Here is a 22,754-nt window from a genome sequence, read left to right as displayed (position 1 = left end):
TGGTCATCAAAGCATACCAAAGTTTTCCGTAGATTTGCCTCTAGGCCATGACAAAGGTGGGCAGGCTCAAACTGGGACCCTTCTTAAAGACTAGGATGAATCATCTCATCTCAGCATTAGATAAGATAGAAATTGAAGGGGAAAAAGGAATTTCTTTTATTGCCTACTAACACTGCGTCTAATTTACTTACATGCATGTATTGGGGATCCTCAACTGCTAGCACCAGCAATCACCAGCCGCCTATCCAACATTTAGGATAATAGAAAAAAATTTGCAACAGAAAGAATTGAAAACCGGAACAGATGACCCGAACCTTAATCCGATATTTGGTCAGTGGAGATTTGGCCAAAGATATCAGGACATGAATCCCAGTTCCCCTTTTCTCTTGCCTCCCAATACCCACCAACATAGCGATAGGTATCGCTGCCTTTATCCTTTACAAACCACCTTGGCTTCCAACCCCTTTCTTGCATCTTCCGGGACTGCATTTCCATTAAAAGAGTTTCTTTTACACCACTAACAAAATCAACTTTTAAGGCAGATTACAAACAGAAAATCAACAAAATGTTATGCCACTATTAATTTCGTAAGCAATGATTTATCAAAGGTATGTTGTGCATTGAATTGTTTTTGTCACCTGTGGAGCCAACATGTGCCCAGGGAGGGGGGAAGTTGACCCCACCCCATGAAAGAATAAGACTAAAACGGGTTAAAAAGCAAAAGAAGAAACCAAACTCTATTTTAAAACAAAAACATCTTTTGGCAATAGTAGCCTAATTTTGCTGTGCATTGGAGATGCTGGGGAAAGAACTATGTGGGCGGGCAAGGCTAGGGGAAAGGGAGTAAGCTTTGTTTTCATTCTTATTTCTGATGCCACTCTAACTTGAAGCATTTACTAGTACAAACCATCCACTGACTTATTGTCCCAATAGAATCCTTATATGTGTAAGATTTATGTTATTCAATCCTATCTCTAGGTTAAGTGGGACTAAAAATGAGAATACATATGATCTTGAAACATTAAGGAAGCCCCAAGCTCAAATACAGCTCAGCTCTATATGGCTAAACTCCAAAAAATAGCTTCACTCACTTGGGGGTACATGACAACATTTGCATTTAACAACATGGAGGCAAGATAACCTATGATTTACCTGGCGCTGTCGCTGCTCAAGCCGCAACTTCTCTGAATTTGCCTTTTCATATTCCCCGTTTTCAAGGCACCTTTGATCGGGTCTGAGCCTTGAATCTGTAGGAGGCAACTTTTCCTGCAAAATGACAAACCTAAAATCACGACACTAAAGACTTTCAACATCTTGAAGGTACCTTAAAATTGTTAAAAGATTTAGAATGACTTGTTAAGCAAGCACAAATGTGATTGTGTAAGTACTCCATTTTAAAGAATAGATTCGTATTCCAAATTTTAATGAAGTGTACTGTAAAAGACCATGTTCTCAATTTGCAAACACATATTCACAATCACCTTCAATCCAGGAGTGAGCTCATTCAGTGTGATAGCAAAGCGTGTTAAGTTATATCTAGTGGGGAACTTGGGAGGCCTGCACTGCTTCCATAGCAAATGAGATTCTGATAAAGTATCATTTCCTTTCCCCTTGCCAGAACAGTCTCCAATCACATAATGCATGCTCTCATCCCACTTTCCAAATAGTGTTGCCACTGTTTTCCCATGCCTATCCTGAACTATACCTTGCACCTGCAAAATAATAAAGCTATTATTAATAGAAAATGCTGGTGTGTATTTGAATCACGTAGTCTTTGTGCATCTAGCATTTAAGTAGAAGGGGAGATCTTTACACTTCTGACCTACGAAAGGGGAAAAAATCCCTATCGCTTATGGGCATATTCCTGGTGTATTGAAAATGAAAGCAAGAAAATGAACTAGAGTGTCAGCAGGTTCACCCATAAGCATGACAGTTCATCACACACACTCTAAAAAGCAAACTCCTTACCCATCTCATAAAAATAAATAAATAAATAAAATGAAATAAATTGATTAGCTTTTACTAAAGAGTATTTAGTTGAGGAACAAATTTCCAAACAGGTTCAATAAACTCAATCTCTACCCCTGATACTTCCAGCAATACTAAAACCTTCACCATTTAAAAGTTCAAAGAGGAGAAATTGAGGCTTCCCTATTTGCAATGATTGCAAACAATAAGTCTCCATTAGAATCACACACAAACTATTATACAAGCATGTAAATACTATGGTCAAAAGTCTCATAAAAATGAATGGTCCCATCATCTATCACGTGGCACTTAAAAGTAAACCCACCATCTAGGATCAGTTTTAACATTTCATGATATGCCATTATTTTATTTTAATAGTTGGATATTGACTGTTCCCATCGTGATGAATTACCAATGCTATACAAGAAATTGTAAACAATGCATGATACAATAATAAAATTCTGACTAGCCATGATTGTGTGAGAACCCAAGCAGGTTGCACAATAAAAATATGAACTTGCCCTATTACTGTGGCAGTATACCCACCACTAAGAGAAACACACAATTCTTAAGATATAGAAGTAGTAAAAAAGAGTTAATAGAAAATTATACATTGATATTCAAATGGAGTTGTTTCAAATTGTGACTGTTACCATGACTCTTGAGGAGCCAAATGGCTAAATAACCAGTGTTGAGAAAAACTAGACACTTCACATAGTAAACTAATACCTACAGAAACTAAATCCTGTTGTCCAAAAACTCCAGAGAGCATGTAGACATTATCTTTGTCCAGAATCTTCACATAGTTTTTTTTTTAACCCAAAATTACAAGGAACTATCTTCCTTTTTCTTTCACTCACAGAAATGCCTCATCTTGAAGTGATAAATGTGCAAGGGTGATAACTCAACCCAACCATCCATTTTTTAATTATTGCCATTCTTAAATTGCAAACCAATAAAAACAACAGTGTAATATTCAGTTACACAACCATTTAACAACAATGCTAAGTGCAATTTTCATTTGGTGCATGACACAAACTAAATTTCAAACCTCAACATAGAAGATTTAAATGTACTCATCTATGCAGCAAAATTCAAATCTCTATTATTATTTTTTACTTAATATTTGCATATGTTTTCCTCAGAAGATAAGAATAGTGCCATGTCACGTTCCAAATATCCATGCGTTTTCTTTTGTTAATTGCAGAATTTTAAATCAGATAGCAATGCAGATGTAGTGAATGTTTGTATAGATATAACATATGCAGTCTACAACATATGTACAATATCGACACTCAAAATGAGATTCACAAAGGCAAATATGCAACTTTTAGACATGCAGAAAATATCCAAAGTAGAATATCATTCACATGATGCTGAAATATCTAATAACTCTCCTAAATCATGATTGATAAAGATATCAACATGCTATCAAAAAAAATTTAAACCATGATCTGGCAAGCCATAATTTAGACTCACATACTTCAGTAAGAAAAGAAGGAATTGAAGGATCATCCTAACAGTATCATAAAGAGGCTCAGGAAATAACATGTAGCAAGTATATATATATTTATATTTATTTATGTATTTATTTGGTGTATTAGCATGAATATCTGTGTGCATTTGTGTGCTTGTGCCTAATTTTATTTGTATAGTAACAGAATAGTAAAGAGACTCAGGTAACAGCGTGTAGCAAGTAATTTTTGTGTTTTAGCAGTAAATCTGTGAATGTGTGCATGAGAGAAGGCAAGGGAGAGCGGGTGTATGCATGCACATGAGACAGAGAGAGAGAGCGCACCTGGTGAGGATTCCGGTCTATGATTGACTGCTCCTTGAATTTCAGCTTACATGAATACTCACGATTTCCCTGTATGCGCATTGTACCATAGTGATCACAGTACAACTTTCCCAATATAAGATTGTATATTGATGTTGTTACCTGATAGAAGAAAGTCCAATTTTAAATTGGAATCTAAAAGAGAATAAACACTTTCCAATCATTTGCTCCATACCTTACTCCATTGAAAAGTTTCTCCATCATCAAATTCCAAAGTCAAAGCGCCAATGGGATCAAGCTGAATAGACCGACCCCAAAATTTGCTCTTTAAATTGCTATCTGCCCAAAATTTCCATCCCGTACCCTCACAGTGACATGCAACAATCATAGGGTGATGACTAACCTGACTCAACAAAAACAATTGACAACCTTGGTTATTTGATAATTACTACTGAAGAAGTTAATCTGGAATGCCAAAGAATTTAATAAAATGCTGATGTTATAGATGCACTTGTTTGAAATGACCAACAAGGCAATATCTTAATGGAAATGAAACTAGAGAAGCCACTCAAAATTTAATCACGAAGAATGTAACATGAAGATTTTCATGCTTTCAGCACATAACCATGCTTCACAACTTATTTATATATACTTCTTTTTCAAATATTTTTTTTTTTTATACACAAAGGCAAATTGAATTAAGAAGACCCCAAAACAGGGGGGGCTACATATACAGGCAGTATACAAAAAGAGTCAAACCTAGGCTACAAAAAGAAAGAAAGAAACTAGAGAGAAATAAAGCTAGCCACCATGCCAATCACCCAAAAAATTCAAAAAAGAGGGAAAATCTAAATCCAAAAACTGATGAGACCACTCTAGAAGTGAATGGAAAAGGAGGTTCCCCAAGCTTTGGCCTAACAACTCTTCCTCTTGAAACGTTCTTTGGTTTCGCTCTCCCCAAATACACCAAAAAAGACAAATAGGCGTCAATCTTCAAACTGCTTTCCTCTTCTTCCCTAGTCCCTTAAACTTTCCATTTCAGAAAAAGATTTCTCACTGAAGTCGGGAACACCCACACCAGTCCAAAAAATGATAGCAATAGAGTCCATAGCTCCCTTGTCTTACCACAATGATTTCCAAATATTATTGCCACCCATGGACTCGAAAAACTTTTGCAACAATTAGTTCCAATTTTTAACTATAAATTTGTTTTCAATAAATTCATATCCACCTAATTTCCACTCTATTTTTTGAATTGAGCAATATAAATTCGAATAAAGATACTCAATTTTCTTCTTAAAAAAATGAGAGAAAAAACATATGTTTTTAATATTATGCATTCAACCAAAATTTAAATAACAATAATTTTTTTAAAAGGGAGAAATTTATGAAATTTGATACAAAAAAATGAACTGCATAAATATAGAATTTGAAAATTGGAAAAGATGCAATCTTGCTCACAACTTGTGATTTAAATCTAGTACCCTTATGTGGGATGAAAACTTAATGGGATGTCGTCAGGACAACAACATTATCTCAGTTCTGGCATCTTTGTCAAATTGAATGTGATTCTACCACTGTTATTTCATAATCCATAAGTGGGTAATGAGTTATGGCTACATCATCAAAGAAAGATGAACTTCTAAGAGCTCATCTTTTTTACTTCTCATTCCAATTATTTTGTGGTCATAAAAAATAAGGTTGTTTGAGGTTTAGACATCCCATCAATGGTCTATTTTGAAGAAAGTAACACCTAAAAACATGAAGGTCTTGTTTGACGAAATTTTTGTTTTCTATTTTTAAATGCAAGAAATAGAAGTAAATCCTATTTAAAATGTCGAAACTCTTAGAGACTTATCTTTAAAAGATAATGCTTTTAAAAAACTGTTTACAAAAATTTTACTACCTCAAATTTTAGAAGTAATTTTTTAAAACATAAGGTAAATCCATACTTTTTTAGAGCTTCTAAATTTTATATGGGAAGTACTAATATTTTCCATTTTCAAAAATAAAAAAATAGGAAATGTATCCAAACTCCAAAGGACAACGAAGTTTTCCTCTTATTAGCCTTTTCAAATCTCATTTAATCTAAAATTTTTTACCATACTTTTTTAGAGTTTCTAAATTTTATATAGGAAGTACTAATATTTTCCATTTTCAAAAATAAAAATAGGAAATGTATCCAAACTCCAAAGGACAACGAAGTTTTCCTCTTATTAGCCTTTTCAAATCTCATTTAATCTAAAAAATTTTACCATACTTTTTTTAGAGTTTCTAAATTTTATATAGGAAGTACTAATATTTTCTATTTTCAAAAATAAAAAAATAGGGAATGTATCCAAAGGACACCAAAGTTTTCCTCTTATTAGCCTTTTCAAATCTCATTTAATCTAAAAAAATTTACATGCATATTTAGTTTTTCCCTTTCTCAATTTCTTATAGAGTAATATCAGACTAAGAAATACAATATAAGTATAATTAATTTGGTGAAAATCCGAGGGCTTTGTTTTAGAAGTTGTTACCATGCAGTTATGTTGCTCAAACTTTGCAATGTAGTCTGCATGATTATTATTATTTTTTTAGAAAAATACATAAATCATATTTACGAAAAAAGCATTTAAATCCCAACTATTTAAAGTCAGGCACATGAATGTTGCCTTCTATTTAGTTTGTTTGGGGTCATGTGGCCGAAAAATTTAAATTATTTGTGAGGATGTTGACAGAAAGAACCAGCTATCAATTAAGTTAAACTAACTGGTAAAATTAAATTACCATGTTAACCTACTAGGGACAAACAGAAAGGCACAATGTCAAGAGAAGTATGCAACAGATGACAAAGAAAGAAATGTTTAACATACCTTCTCTGAGAAAAAACGGAGGCCTTTATCTGGATAATCAGCCTCATAGGTCTCCCCTAGTAATGGATTAAATGGTTTGCATGTTCTTCCTTCGGTAGAAGCGTATCCAGAAACAGCAAATGCAGCTACATTCAAAATCCTCATTAGACTATTTCCCTGAGAGGTTCAATTCAGAAGAATTAGGGGTTAAGCAAGTCAAACTGAAAAAGGACTAACTCAACCAAATAAACTTATGATTAGACTGGCTCTAAAACTGCAATATAAATTAAAATGCTTTGTAGTATGTCATCATCCACATACAGTATGATATAAATAAAACGCACAAGTTCTACAAAGGCATGCTTACCAATCAATGACACCACAGAAAAAGACTACCAAGTTCTTATCCAAACTCACCATTTTTCCCCATTCATGAGCCCGATCAAGAAGATATGAATATTCCAGATCTTCAAAACATTTTTGCAGAGAAGAGAGAGGCTCATTAAAGTAAACAGGAAGACAAACTTTTGTTAGGTCCTTCCCAATATTATCCTTAATCATTGACCAGAGACTAACCCCCTTCTCTTTTTCAACTGGATCAGGCAATTTATTGCGCCGCTTAACATGAGGATAGTTTTTGCCAACAGATATGATGGAAGGATCAGTACCGTCCTCAGATTCAACAGCATAAAAATCATCATCATCAGAAGAGAAGGATGATATCCGAAAATCAGACCCAGTACTTTTAAAAGAACTTGATGAAAGAAAATCCCGAGTATCAAAGAAAGTATTATCATCATCATCTGTTTCTTCCTCTGCAGCATCAACTCTTTCATTGTCATCTTCAGATTCACTACCACTTCCTTCTGGAAAAAGAACAAAAACATTTCTGAATAGAGAACTAATTGATGACGAAAAAGAACTCACAAAAGAACAGCATCAACTCTTTATGGCCTGCCAAGTGTTTCAAACAATAAAGTAAACACCAGTTTATATATTTCTAAATTCCCTCTGTGTTTAGATATTATCTACACTATATTCTTCGTAGTCTTGTTCTATTTATGTAGCACACACATTGTCAAAGAGTACCCTTAGGTCCCATGCCATAAAGAATCATATACAGTTCTGATTACATCTTAGATTCTTTTTTCTTCTTATCAATAAGCACAACATGTATAGCAAATAGGCGCTAAAGAAGCGACTCACAGAGTTACAGTATAGATCAACTCACCTGCTTACAAAAGGACCCAAAACTCAAGGAAAGCACAAAAAACCCTCTCCCTTAACGCATACACACTCATTCTATAAATTCTATTAAGGTCGAAGGACCATCTTTTATCCACAATTTGGTTTTCGACCAAAGTAAATACACAAAAGAAATTTTCAGCTTTTGAATGGACAACACACCGTCCTTAAAAGCAATTGAATTCCTAGCCTTCCAAATAACCCAAAACAAGCATAAAGGTCCCAATTGCCACACCACCTTCCTCTTCTTGCCCACAAAAGAGCCTCTCCAACCTAACAGGGTTTCCTTTACCGAAAGCGGAAAGACCCAAGAAACTCCAAAAAAAGCGAGGAGCAACGTTCACACCTCCCTTGTTCTTTCACAATGAAGGAAGAGGTGGTCAATCGACTCCCCACTCTTTTGGCACAGAAAGCACCTATTTGCCAAAGCCCAACCCCTCTTTTGCAAGTGGTCCAAGGTTAAAACTCTTCCCCACGAAGCCTCCCACGCAAAGAAACTTATCTTGGGCTATGCACGAGAAATCCAAATAATCTTCGCAGGGAATGAAGCAAGAGACACCGGCTACAAGGCCCTATACAAGGATTTTACCGAAAACACCCCATCCTTTGATTCCACCCATCGCACCCTATCCTCCTCAGCCATCCTGACCATCTTCCCATCCAAGCAACAAAGTAATCTTCCCACTTCTTCCATCTCCCAATCATTAAAAGGCCTATTGAAACTAGGAGTCCAACTTCTTAGGATGTATACCTCTTATGATGTATTCAATTGAGCAAATCCAAAGTGGTAAGTCAAACTATAAAAATAAAACCAAAATTGATTAAGGTAATTTGACTGGGATACTAAAAAAGAATGGCCCTTCCAAAAAATGAGACAAGAAAGTATGCAATTTATGACTCCGAGCACTAAAAGACAGAAATGGGATTGCATAATAAAGTGGGGATGGAAAGTTATTGTAGCCAAATAAATTTTATTAAAAACATCATGCAAATACATGTATGCAATAGATAAAATTAAAAGCTAGAAATAGAATAAATAAATAAAGCATTATAAGCATGATTATCCTCTCAAAGAGCCCAAAAATCTCTAGATCACTTTCTATCAAGATAGAAAAAGTAATGCCAACAAATGAACAAACTTCAAATTTCAATTTAAATAATATGAAAAGAGTTTGTACTCAACATATAAACTAAAGACTAAACCAAAGTTTAACTCTGTCAGATCTTGTTACAGTTTGTAGCGTTATAAATCATATTGGCCCTGAAACTAACAGCTGCTAGTTAATTTAAAACGATAATTTCTCACAACATACCACTATATTTGTCTTGCCTCAATCTAGATGAAGCACCTTGCTCTTTCAGCTGTCTTTGACTCTCATCAACTAGTGTATTCTCCAGATCAACTTTTTCTGTCTACACATACAACATAAAGCAGCAGTTTATTAGCAAAACAAAGGACAGATAATCAGATATAAGAATATATTAAACAGAGATTCAACTTTTCAATGTAATGACATGACCGTTTATATTTGGAAAATACCTTCAGATGGACAGGATGTATACTAATAAAGGTTACACGTCAGGAACTCAAGGATGTAAATAAAAATTCCTTATACTCAAAACCTCAAACAGAATGAAGCCATAAAATAACTCAAATAACTTTTTTCAATCTCAATAGTAAGTATTAACAGCAAATTATGGAAACTTCATTTGTCCACAGTGGAGGAAATGATTATATTATCAATCCTGCCCAGGTACATCATGCCAAAAATAGATTTAACCCAAAACTTGAATCTTCGCATAAAAGAATATCCAAGTAACTTTTCTTTGACCTCAAATGCAAGAATAAATGGATAGTTATGGAAAGTTCCTTCATCCACAATGGAGAAAGTTATCCACAATCTTGCTTAGGTATGTCATGGGAAAGCACACATGAATGCAGAAGTAAACCAAACCCTGACAACCTACACCATACCAACCCAACAATCCAACTAATAGAACTGATAAGTGGAAACGTAGCATACAGACAATGCATGGAAACTAGCATAGTAGATCAGGCATGGTGTTTAACAATGTAAAAGCTTTAACTAGCTACTCTTAGTTCCCATGATTTGAAAGCAGGTAAAGTTAGGTCCTATAATGCCTCATATCAGTATTTTTAATCCAACATTGGGCTGTTTCATTAGCAGAGAAATGAGCATGGCCCAAATTAAGTTAGTTGTTGTCCCTCCAACCAGGTTTGTTGGGAAAATATTTCTTGGTATTTTAGTCATGCTTTTGAAGACAAGTGCTAGTGATACATGCACAGTTTAGTTGAGATGTTTGTTGCTCGTAATAAAATGCATTATGGCATGCACAACACATTTTTTGTTGAAAAAAGACAATGTTTTTGTTAAAAATGAGTTCCTACAGCCTCTCAGGTATCCATAACTAGCCAACCTAGGAATTTTCTCACCGTTGGGTGTATCATGCCTTGTGAGAAATGACCTCTGAAACTTAATAGTAGAAAAAATTATAACAAAAATAAAACAAAACTCACACTAGGATCAAGCGTCTGACTCTTGATGAAGGCAGCAAAATTGCCACCAATAATTCCATCATTGCCATTGCTGATAACATCATCGCCAGGATGCTGCCACATCACCAACGCCATAGTCTCTATCATTGTTGCCACTGACACTACCACCATTGCCATGGTCACGGCACCCACCTCTAGCATTGCAACCAACCCAATCACAACATCATTGCCGTCAGAATGACTAATGCTCACACTGCTACCAGCATTAGAGACACTGTCCACAGACCACTACTATCACCATCAATACCACTAGTTACTTCCCCATCCCCTAGACTAACATAAGTGCTGTGGTTGCCACCACTGCACCAACCACCCACCATGAATGCTATAACTGGAAGCCTCCACGATCAATTGCTACATGCTGCTCCTATCATCACCAACCCATCATGATCACCATCACCACCACCATCACCACCACATCCAACAAGGATTTTAAGAAATTGAGACACCACTAAATTATTGCATTTGACTTAAATATCTGAAACTATGTTCACTAGATAGTCTATGATTCAATTAGAGAATAGTCTGTGTCAAAGGTATAACAAATGACATTTACTATCCATTCTCTAACAAATTAATTCATAGACGTGAAAATTCCCAAAAGTCAGTTAAGGTGTCAGAATCTTAACCAAACACCAACTGCTATTTGTGATTTCAGTAGTAAGAAATTGACTAAATTCTATGATCCCATAACTATACTAAGAAAAGCTCATTTCATCCACTAGATGCCTTCATGGTTAGGATGTTAATCTATGGTTTGAACTTCGGAAGGAACGTTTGATCGAAGTAGCTCATAACCTAACACTATCAGCTTTTCCATCTAGACTTATCCCAACATAACAAAATGGAGAGAGAGAGAGATGGGCATAAGGCACCGTCATAAACCCGCATAGAAATGTATGTAAACAAAAAAAGGGCCAAAAAAAAGGAAACACGCTGCAGGGGAAAAAATGTGTGTATTACATTAACAACAAGCCCTTTCCATCCCTCCCCAAAAATGGAAACATGCATACACACACAGAGAGAGAAAGAAAGAGAGAAACAAAAACAAAAAAATAAAGTACAGAGTGCAATAAGAAAAACAACATAAAAATGGATTATAAAAATAAAATAAAATAATGCTTGGCTGATAACCATCCATTATCCATTATTTTTGCCCCAATTTAGAGCAGAATACACAAAAGACATGCAACACAATAAGGCCTATGGTGAATAACCAATTTTCCTAAAAACTTGAGCTTGTAGAATTTGGTTCCACAGTGTATATCATGCACTCTAACACCCTCTCTCACATGTAGTCTTCCCTTTGGGCTTACACGTGGACAAATAAAGTAGCCTTTTTTTAAGCTTAATAAATTGAGGAAATCAACATAACAAGTCTATGATACCATGTTGAACATTTTCCTAAAAGCTTAAGCTTGTAAGATTTGGGCAGCTCACTATATATATCATACACTCTAACAAACCTATAACATCAAGTTTCATTTACTGAAAAGATACATGTGGGGTTTCAATTTCTAACAAATTGCACAAAGTGAATGAACATTTGAGAACTATTTCCATTTTTATAAGGTTATGATGAATGATGAAAACGGTCACTAAGATTGACAAAATTTTCAATCCTTTATTTTGTCCCACAGATACAAATAAAAGATGCTTGGACCATCTAAATTCTCGATGATGTAGGACAAAGGAAATTTGTGTGGTAAAAGTGGTACATGGTCAACCTACATGATACAGAATCATTTAATCGTGATTAATCTCACTCCAGCCAGATGAAGCCCATCCCATAGTAAATCCTATGCTAGTAGGAATAGAAATGTTTAAAAGTTTCCTTAGCGACCAATATTATGCTACTCATTAGTTCTTGGTTGATAAACACTGATGAAGGGTATAAGTGAAGACTAACTCTAGGCAGTCATGGTCCTAAACATCTTAAGGGTACCAACAGGAATTTAGAATGATAAATGAACAGCAATGTGGATACAAAGTAAAAAAGAGTATCTGGAACACATCAGTTAGTAGTGTGCCTTCATCAATTTTAATGTTGGGATCCAGATCCATTTTTGAAATAGAGATGGTATAAACTCAGAGTCTGTGATATCCTCTGTGACCAAGTCAAATTCTGGCCCATGTAATGCTCAGGATGACAACTTCAAGCCATTAATAAAATCTCTGTTTTTGAAGTCATGTAAAGTAGAACATGTTCAGGTTGTTTTTCGCATTTAACAATGGTATTACATTTGAATATTAACAAATATGTAAACATTACATAATATACATTTGGTTTATAACTGTTAAGGGGGAGGGGGGAATGGGAATTTACAACTGTTTCATTGACAACAATTCACAACTGACTAATGAAAAACCCTAAATCACCAAAGGGGTGATGCTAGAGTATACGCATCAAACAGCATGATTAAATTAAAATGTTGGGTACCATTGAAGACTACAAGAAAACACAAAAAGCTTAACTCAGTACAAAGATGTGAACATACACACATGCAGACCTTGCCTTTTAGGTAAATGTTTTTTCTTTTTGGTACATTGAATCAAACCTGGAATATGCCAAATCTTCACCCACCCCAATCGGGGCCTTCAGGGCATATATGACACCCTTTATGAATTTCATGAGAGAAAGTATGAAAGGACTCTTCAGAAATGGAATTCTTTTTCCTAAATTTCATCAGTACACCAGAAAGATATGGGATTTGCATTGACCTTCCTGAAAAACTACACTGATGAGGCTTATAGAAAGTTCCTAGATTATCATCCCCAGTAAAAACTGGAATTGAAATAATCGAATTTATTCTCCAGAACTATGAAATGCAAGCAAAAAAGAAGTTTAGCAGGTTTCAAGTGGATTCCCAGCACGTAAAGCCTGGTTAGGATGCTTCAAACATGCAGACCTTACTGCAACTAATTGAACATCTTATTTTGACATATGATCTACTGCTTCACATGGTCATGATTCCCTAAATAAAAACAAAAGAATAAAGAAGCAAAAGAACTTACATCAATCCAAAAGGACTTCATACAGACTCAGAAATCCATGTATCAAATAATACTTACTACTATTCATTCAATTTTTCATAATAATCATTATTACACTAAAAATACTCATAATAACTATATTGTACTTTAAAAGAGGATATACAAATGCTTGACAAGCCACTCCCATCAATGGTTGTACAAGAAGAATGGCAGAGAAGTAATGACATTACAACTTTATTCATTTAAATAAATAAATTTAGATTGTTAAAAACTAAAAATAAATATAAATATAAATAAATAAAGGAGCAGCAGAGCAAGCACATACCCCAGCTTAATGTACTAGGGTGGTTTGGGGAGAAACGGATTTTGCAGTGCAGAAGAAATTGAAGAATTCTGTAATCCATTGGCAATATTTTTTCTAACAATCGTAAGATGTACCTCTAAATGTCGAAGTGTGTCAATGAGGAGCAACTGCTTTTGCTTGAGCAGCACGATCTGGTTCTGCAAAGCCGCAAACTCGCTCCTCATGATCTGCTCACTGTCCTGGATCGCTGCCTCACTTACTCCCTCTTCCAAGAGCCTCTGCCTCAACTTTTCTGTTGATACAGTAACATTATCTAGAGGAGCCATTAGCTCACTGTTGGACATCCTTGGGAACATGTCCTTCACAGCTTGCAATGCATCCATCCACGCTGCTCTATCTTCGCGTGTTTCAGCTCTCAGATGCATCCGCTTTGTGCCCGTAAAAATTGAAAACCTCTTGTCATCGGATTTACTTTCACGGACAGAAGAAACCTGCATAAAAACCAATCCAAATGAAAATGCAAACAGAAAGTAAATCAGAAATCAAATTTTCTGTTTCATTGATTTAATCCATTCTTGCGCGGGATCAAAGTAGAAAATGCGCCAAGAAAAAATTGAATGAGATCATGATTCAAGCACGAAAAATAATCATGTGAAGCGACATGCAAACATAAAAGGACTATATCGATGATGAAGACCATGTAATGAATCAAAAAAGGGAAATGCAAAAGAAATTAGAACAAAAACTTGAAATAGACCTTGAGATGGACTTCACCGACAGGATTGCGCCGGAGTTGAGAATTGCCGTTCCTGTGCCGGTTGATTCGCCGGAGCGATTCTTCGCCTATGACTTTCGATCCTTTCTCTGTTTCTTGATTGACAATGATTTTATCGGGACCGTGGATTTTATAATAAGATAGAACTCCATCTTGAAGAACAAACCACCGAGGACGCCATCCCTTGCCATAATTCACCCACTTGTAAAGAATCCCCGATATTCCATTTCCAACGATATCGTTGATCTTCACCTCCCGCTGATCGCCACAAATCGACGGCGGTCGCGACATTGACTCCGTCAGACGACCATGATCGGTGATGTTATTGCCGTGATTGTGGTTTAGATTGTTGCTGCGATTTCCAGAATCAGATCTAACGCCTCCACCACCGACGGCCGGAGGTAGAGGTGACATATGAAATTCCGGCAATGAATGCGAGGGTTTCCCCGAATTTGGGTCGGACACGGTGGTGATGCAGCAAAAGGGATGCATATGATATCAACTACTAAGCTGCGATCACATCATTTGAATACAACAGTCGGTGGTGACCGTAGCCAGTGGCTGTTCGCCGTGATAACTGGCAGAGATTTCTATTTTGAATTTTCAAAAATAACAAAAATAAAAAATAAAAATAAAAACGAATAGGATTCAAATAGATTATATTTTATTCATATTTATCCGATTGGACAAATAGAAAGAGAAGGAAATTTTGGAAAGGGCGAGGAGGTTTCCGAGAAGGCCGGCGAAACACGGGTTTGGCTTGGCAAACCGGCCAAGAAAACCAAAAGAAATGAAGAGGAATCCAGTGATGAAGTGGCAGTGTAGTATGGTCAAGCGACGCAACAACTCCTCTATTGCATGTTTAAATATGAGGCGGTTGGGGGTTCCTCGCTTTTCTCTACTTCCTCGGTTTGGTTGTGTGTGGGAGAGACGCAGGAGATTTGACACAATGGACCCTGCCCGCTCACTCGGAATCCGACACCTGGATGTCCCTGATCTTGACACGTGGTGAACCGTAGTGCTGATTTAGTGTTATTTCTCCCCGATCTGGTCATGCTCATGGCCTTCACGTTCCCAGTTTCAACAAAAGGCTTCTGTCAGTGGAGGCGGCCTCCCCTTTCATCTCTCAGAGACCGGAAACAAAATATTACTTTATTAAAGTTTAACATCCCTTACCTTTGATATATGCGTTGGTCGGCAGATTCACTTTAATTGTATTTATATGACAACTTAATGTGATCCATATGTTAAATTCCATGCCCCATTACCCCATAATACGATAATGCGATGCGTCCACCCAAAGACTATCCGATGGTACAAATATAGAATATTCTCGATATTTCCTTCTACCATCATGCCATCATCCTCTATACAATCATTGGCAGATTAACCGTATTTAAGATCAAATCAACAAATTCATCATTATTATTAGACATGTTAATAAAATAATGTTGTCAATTTTATATGGATCATTTTTTGACACATTTGGGCAGCCAAGTACGGATTTGGATTGAAGTAAAATAGAAAAATCAAAAAATAAAAACTATAGCTTTGGATAAATAATATGCTGAAATATGGAACGTGAGGCTATTAAATGTGGCATACATTAAATTAGTATTTTATTTTTTAAACGGATTGATTTTATTGGTCTAATTGTATTTGTTAATGCTTATTAAATTAACAGGTAACAGAAAAGATAGATGGAAAGGAAAATGGGACTTTAACCTTCTATGGCATGGTGATGGATGCATCAAACCAACCCTGATTTTGAAGTCAAATCCAATCACAATATACCAAATTTTGAAGGTTTTTTTTTTCCTTAAAAGCTTATTAGGCACTGCTTTTTAAAAACGTTGCTACTCCTCAAAATGCTTAAAGGTATATATATATATATATATATAAATAAATGTTTGACAATATTTTAAAAAATTTAGAAAAATGCTTAAAATATTTTTAAGAAAAGCAATTGGGAGGAATTTTTTTAACACTTCAACAAATTTTAAATTTTCATAAAATACTCATAGTGTTCCCCACTACCCTTATTTCCTTTTCACTATCTTCAAATTTTTATGAAAATTTCTCACAAAAAAAAAAAACCGATAACTAATTATCATAAAATAATTTTGAGATTTTATAAATTATTATAAGTTTATCACAATAACATGAATTTCATTTTTTTTTCGTGTATTCTACACTGTTTTTATTTTCATAATTATAAAAATAAATTTTTAAGTTTTTTTAATAATATTTATATATTTTTGTAATAAAAATATTTGGTTTATTATAATTTTTTAATAATTTATTAATATTAAAAATGTTTTCATACTTATAGAATATATTATCGAAAATACTATTAAAATTATTTTTTTAAATCATTCTAATAAAAGCACTTCTACTATAAGCATTACTAAACGGGTTCTAGGTATACCTAATTTTATGCTAATGTCATGTTTGATTTTTTTGGGAAGTAGCGGGGAATGAAAAATAATCATTCAAGAAAATAACAATATAAAAACATTTCAAGTTTTTTTCTGAGAAAAATCATATAGTTAGTGATGACATTTGGCATAGAAGTACGACCACGAGATGCCGCAGTACGCGCGGGAGAGAACTGCAACGGATTATTTGTATGGTTGGTTGTTGCCGTAGGCGTACTGAGTAGAAACTAGAAAGTACGCGCGCACTGGATGGCGTGTACTTTCTCGGTAGTGTCTGGGACTCCATTTGCATTACCGGGTGGGTTGCCTCTTGGGGACCAAAACGGAACGGTTGGTAGTTAAACGGTGTTTAGGAAATGATGAACCGGCGAGCTGGCAGGATCAGGGAGGACCACGTGTCTGCTATTTGTTAGGGCAAATGAATCTTGTGTCTCCCACTAAGCTACCACACGGTCGTTTAAGGATGGTCGTCCTCCACACCGTCTCTGTCCTTGAGCTGTATTCTAGAGTTTTGTTATTTTCAGGTGACGTAGGACTGGCAAATTAGATTCGACAACTCAGCAGATTTGCCTTTTATTTTTTTCAGGGCATGTGGAGAAAAGTGAGGGATTCGTACAGACACATTTGCATTGTAAAGGCCCCTTGTGTCATTTAACTTTAGTTGCGAAAAAAAATAAATTCAAAATATCAAAAATAAATAATAATAATCTATCGTATATTTCCTTCAAACCCTTAAAAAAATTTAAATGAATTTTTTTTTTTTTGAGGGATTATTTGAAAATACTTTGAACTTTTTGCTTATTGTATTTTCTAAATTATTAAAATTGATAAAAATTATAAATATGTTTTTTACTATTGAAATTAATCATTTTTACAGTAATAAAAAAAATTGTTGAGGTAATTAAGACAAATCACAATATAAAAAGTAAAATAAATATCCATTTGTATATTTAATAGGTTTAACATTTCATTGCAAATTTTAAATGGTTCATTGATTAAAAGTGAAATTATAATTTGAAAATTTAAAATCAAAATTCTTATATAATTTGTAGTTTATTTTTTTTGTTTTTTGTCTTATTAACTTGCCAATGCCAATTTACTTCCTTTCTCACTTTCAAATTAACTTTTGCATAAATGTGTCATTGATAATTTAAATTAAGTTTTAAGTTAATAACTTAAAATTGTTTGATAAAACTTAATACTTATTACTTAATGACTTAATCGTACTTTAAGTTAAATTATGCTTACGTTGTTGATTTAATATTTATTATTTAGTTCTTACTTTAAGCATTAAAATTGTTTGGAAAAATTTAATATTTATTACTTAATAATTTAAGTGGACTTTAAGTTAAATTATACTTAAGTTAATGACTTAAAACTTATTACTTCATTTTTACTTTAAGTATTAAGATTGTTTGATAAAATTAACTTAAATTTATTTTAAACTATCAAATTAATATAATTATCCTCACGAATTATAATTAAGACAAAGGAGGTTGAGTAGTAAAGGAAGTCATATAATAGCAAAAGAAATCATAGAGGTAATTAAAACAAGCGAGGATAAAAAAGTAAAATGAAGACGTTAATTTAAAAATAAGTTGATTATTTTTATTTATTAATTAAAGTTATTTTTTACTTTAAGTCATACCATTAAGTTATTTTACCATACTTAATTTACTTGATGACTTAAATTAAGTTATTAAGTCACTTTAAATTATTAAGTTTGTTTATGTTTGGTAAAACCTTATAATAACAACTTGAAGTTAAAATTATACTTAAATTGTTGACTTAAAACTTTTTACTTTAAATATTAAAATTGTTTGATAAAATCAATTTAAAACTCATTCCAGATTATCAAATTAACATATTTATCCTCATAAATTATAATTAAGACAAAAAATATTGAGTAATAGTGGATGTCATGAAGTAACAAATGAGATTGCGGAAATAAGTATGACAAATGGGGGTAAAAATGTGAAATGAAGATACAGATTTAAGAATAAGTTAATTGTTTTTATTTATTACTTAAAGTCAATTTTGACTTTTAGTCATTATCATTAAGTTATTTTATCAAACACATTTAATTTACTCAATAACTTAAATTAAATTATTAAGTCAATTTAAATTATTAAATCAGTTTACCAAACACTCATTTAAAAACAATTTAATCGTAAAGTTGATTTAAATCATTATATAATGAATATTAAGTTTTATTAAATATTACAACTTGAAGTTAAAAACAACTTTAAGTATTAGTCAAAATTTGAATATTTAATAAATAAATAAATTACCTAAGATTAATGAAAATATGAATATTAGTTAAAATTAACAAGAAAAAATGTCAATTTTACTAAATAACTTGAATATTTAAAATACAAAATAAATATTAGTTTTAAGTCAATAACTTAAAAAAAAAAAAAAAAAACTTGAAAGACAACTTAATTCATTAAGTAGTTTTGAAACCAAAAGTCGATAAATGAGAATAAGTGCAGTGTATGCATGGAGATGAGGATCACACAATTTTTAAATAAAAAATCAAAGAACAAACTAGTTTGTAAAATATTATTTTCAATAAGGTATGATATCCTTAAATATCATATCTAATGTAATGATATATTAATGTATTATATTCGATGTGTTATATCATATCATATTTATATTTAGTTTGTGAAAAGCAAAAAAGAAAATAAAAATGAAAACACATTTATGGTTAACATGTTTAAAGATCGTGAATAAAAATATTATATTATATTGTTGAATATAAAAAATAATTTGTATATATATATATATATATATATATATATATATATATATATATATATAATTATATTAAATAATACATATATTAGTATTATTTTATTATATCTTTTATATTTTTGAATGATTATAGTAAACAATGAGTAATATAGAAATTTGACAAAATAAAAAAAAAAAGTGTAATTTTATGACTCATGCAATACGAATTTCGACTTAGATTATTATATATAATAAGAAATATAATTTATCATATCTTATCATCAATATATTAATAACTTAACCATTTAACTTGATTTGAAGTTAAATTATACTTAAGTTGTTAACTTAAAAAGTATTATTTAAGTTTTAGGATAGATAAAAATGTAAAATGAAGATGTGAAGTTAAAAATAAGTTAATTATTTTTACTTATTACTTAAAGTTATTTTTGACTTTAAATTATACTGTTGAGTTATTTTACCGAACATACTTAATTTATTTAATGATTTGAATTAAGTTATTAAATCACTTTAAGTTTTAATTTGGTTTATTAAATGCCTATTATATTTTAACTTAAATGAAGTACAAAATAAAAAATATATTTTTCAAACAATAATATTGGTATTATATAGAGTTTTTATGTAAAACAAAATAACATTTTATAAAAATAAAAAAAAATAAAAAAATAAAAAGAAGACCTTTTTAGCTTTTATATTAAGCTTATTATTTTAATTTTTTTATTAAATAAATTAAATGGTTAATTTCATTTTCTACTTAAGAGGTTTTGGTTAAATACATTTAGTCCCCATAAATTTTAAATTTCACCATAAACCTAATCTATCATCGTCTTTTACTTAAAACAATAGAGGTATTTTTTATTTTTTATTTTATGAAATTTCAAAACTTACGATGGTAAGATGTATTTAGTCAAAACTCAAAGGAAGATGATTAAAATTAACCCTAAGTTTAAGACTACACTTAACTATAGTTTTTGGCTATAGTTTAAAAAAAAAATAAAAAAATCAAATCCAAGCCAAATTAATAATTTGCAAAAAACATTTTTAGTATATTATAAAATAAAAAAAAACAATCAATTCTTTATACGGATTAAAGCAATCCAAACACATGTGATATAATCGTTTGAGTAAAATACAATTATGTCACAACTAAAAGGCATTTAAATGGGATTAAACATATATTGCAATACATTCGTGGAACATTTAATATGGGTTTATATTATTCAAAAATATCAAAATCACAATTGATTGGGTATATAAATGCAGAATGTTTTTAAGATATTCATAAAGTTCGATTTCAAACATGATATGCCTATGATGGAATGACAATATATTGGAGATTAGTCAAACATATAATGGTAGTCATGTTATGTCGTACTAGGTTTTACTAGGGTTTTCAATGACATAGTTATCATATTTTTATTATTATCCAAAAGGGGTGTTATAAAATGCGAGAATTTGTAGCATTTTGGGAACTTATATTGATCATCCATAATAATGTTTATCTCTGCATAGCTCCCTATAAAAGGGGGAGACCCCTAATGAAAATCAATTCAATTTTCTCTTTATGCATTCTATTTTTTTTTTTTTTTTTGCTTTTATATTCTTCCTTCACTTTGTTTTACAACATTTTTTTTAAAATTTAAATAGTGATCAAGTAAATAAGTTGGCAAGCTCTTATTAATTCTTATTATAGTTTTAAAAGAAAATTTTGGGCTATGTTTGGGAAAGTTTTAAAAAATATTTGTCAAAAAAGGGTTTTTAAAAACATTGCTCAATTATTTTTAGAACTCACATATAAAAAAAAACTTATTTTTTATGAAAAATATTACATACTTATATTTAATATAAAATTTTAAAATAATACTTATATCTTCAATTACTATTTAAAACACTTTAAATTAAGAGTTCGACGGTTAAAAACAAGGTAAGAAAATATGACTAAAAAGATTAATGTTTTTTTTTTGTTTTAAAAAAGCGGGGAAAATAATTTTTGTTTATTTTTAAAATTTTTATTTTTATTTTATTTTATTTTGAAAATTTATTTATAAAAAATAACGATCAAACAGTATAAAAAATTATTAAAACCAAATTTATATTTTTAAAAATAAAAAACCATTTTTAAATCACACAATCAAACATATTATAAAATACCTAAAACTCACTCTAAAAATAACATTAATTACAAATTATGGGAAAAAAAAACTACTTTGTATCAAGATTTTTTTAAAACATGTTTTAGTTAAAACTTTGTTTTTTATTAAAAAAAAAAACTATTTTAAATAACCATTACAAAGAAAGTTCATCGCCTCTCAATATAGCACCAAATACGCTGCACCGAATTAATATTATCCTTGCGGTACGAGCGGTCACTTTCATTGGCGCTCGGAGACAATACTGCTCGTTAACGTGTACCAGGATGCAGAGGATCACGGAAGCGCCCCTCTCTTTTACAGTGTTGACCGAGCCCCAGTCAAAGTGTACCAATCCTGACGTGGATAGAACGCCGTGGTCACTCACACTGCTCGTGAACGGCTCAACACAGCTAGGCATACAAGTTGTAGCAACGTGTTGTGACTTGTGAGCGCGTGCAAATAGTGTGTGGGTGATCAGCATCAACTCTCAGATCCCTACCGTCCAATTCTTCTTTACACGTGGCAGCGATCCCACTTGGATCGGATGTTGACCTTCCCTGCGAGTGGATGGACAGCGGCAATGTCAATCTCTACAGCAGTGATGAAGATATTTTTCATAGGGCTAGGCTGGCTAGTGGGATTGAAGTAACAAATCATTCAGTAAGAATAAAATTAGATGGTAGTTTGGTAAATTTGATGAGAAGGGGAATAATACCTTTCTTCAAAATGATTCAAGGAATAATGCGAGGTCGTACCCAAAATAAGCCTTTTAAAATCTAGATGAACAAGTCTCAACCCATCCATCCACTCATGAGTCATGACTAGGTAGTATTACCCGCGATTGTTGACCATTTCTAGAAAGCCAATTATACTACAAGAAAGAAAGTCGTTCCAAGCCCAATTCATTGGGAAAAATTATCATATCACCGACATTCAAATCAATACCAAAATG

At 32.5% G+C, this 22,754-nt stretch overlaps 1 protein-coding gene across 1 annotated transcript; it reads right to left on the bottom strand.

The window, feature by feature from the left end:
• Nucleotides 1-132: 132 nt before the first annotated feature.
• On the bottom strand, nucleotides 133-15,612 carry LOC100245477 (oxysterol-binding protein-related protein 1C). Its single transcript, XM_002284347.4, has 10 exons — nucleotides 14,461-15,612; nucleotides 13,838-14,194; nucleotides 9,141-9,240; nucleotides 7,000-7,448; nucleotides 6,604-6,759; nucleotides 3,981-4,148; nucleotides 3,767-3,907; nucleotides 1,482-1,712; nucleotides 1,153-1,266; nucleotides 133-483 (listed from the first exon to the last, which is right to left on the bottom strand). The coding sequence occupies exons 1-10, from the start codon at nucleotides 14,968-14,970 to the stop codon at nucleotides 316-318; spliced, it is 2,394 nt and encodes a 797-aa protein (XP_002284383.1). The 5' UTR covers nucleotides 14,971-15,612; the 3' UTR covers nucleotides 133-315.
• Between the last annotated feature and the right edge of the window lie 7,142 nt (nucleotides 15,613-22,754).

Source organism: Vitis vinifera, chromosome 18 (assembly GCF_030704535.1).
Source record: "Vitis vinifera cultivar Pinot Noir 40024 chromosome 18, ASM3070453v1".
NCBI lineage: Eukaryota > Viridiplantae > Streptophyta > Magnoliopsida > Vitales > Vitaceae > Vitis > Vitis vinifera.
The sequence above is the reverse complement of the archived record's forward strand: the minus strand, read 5'-3'. Positions and strand labels throughout refer to the sequence as shown.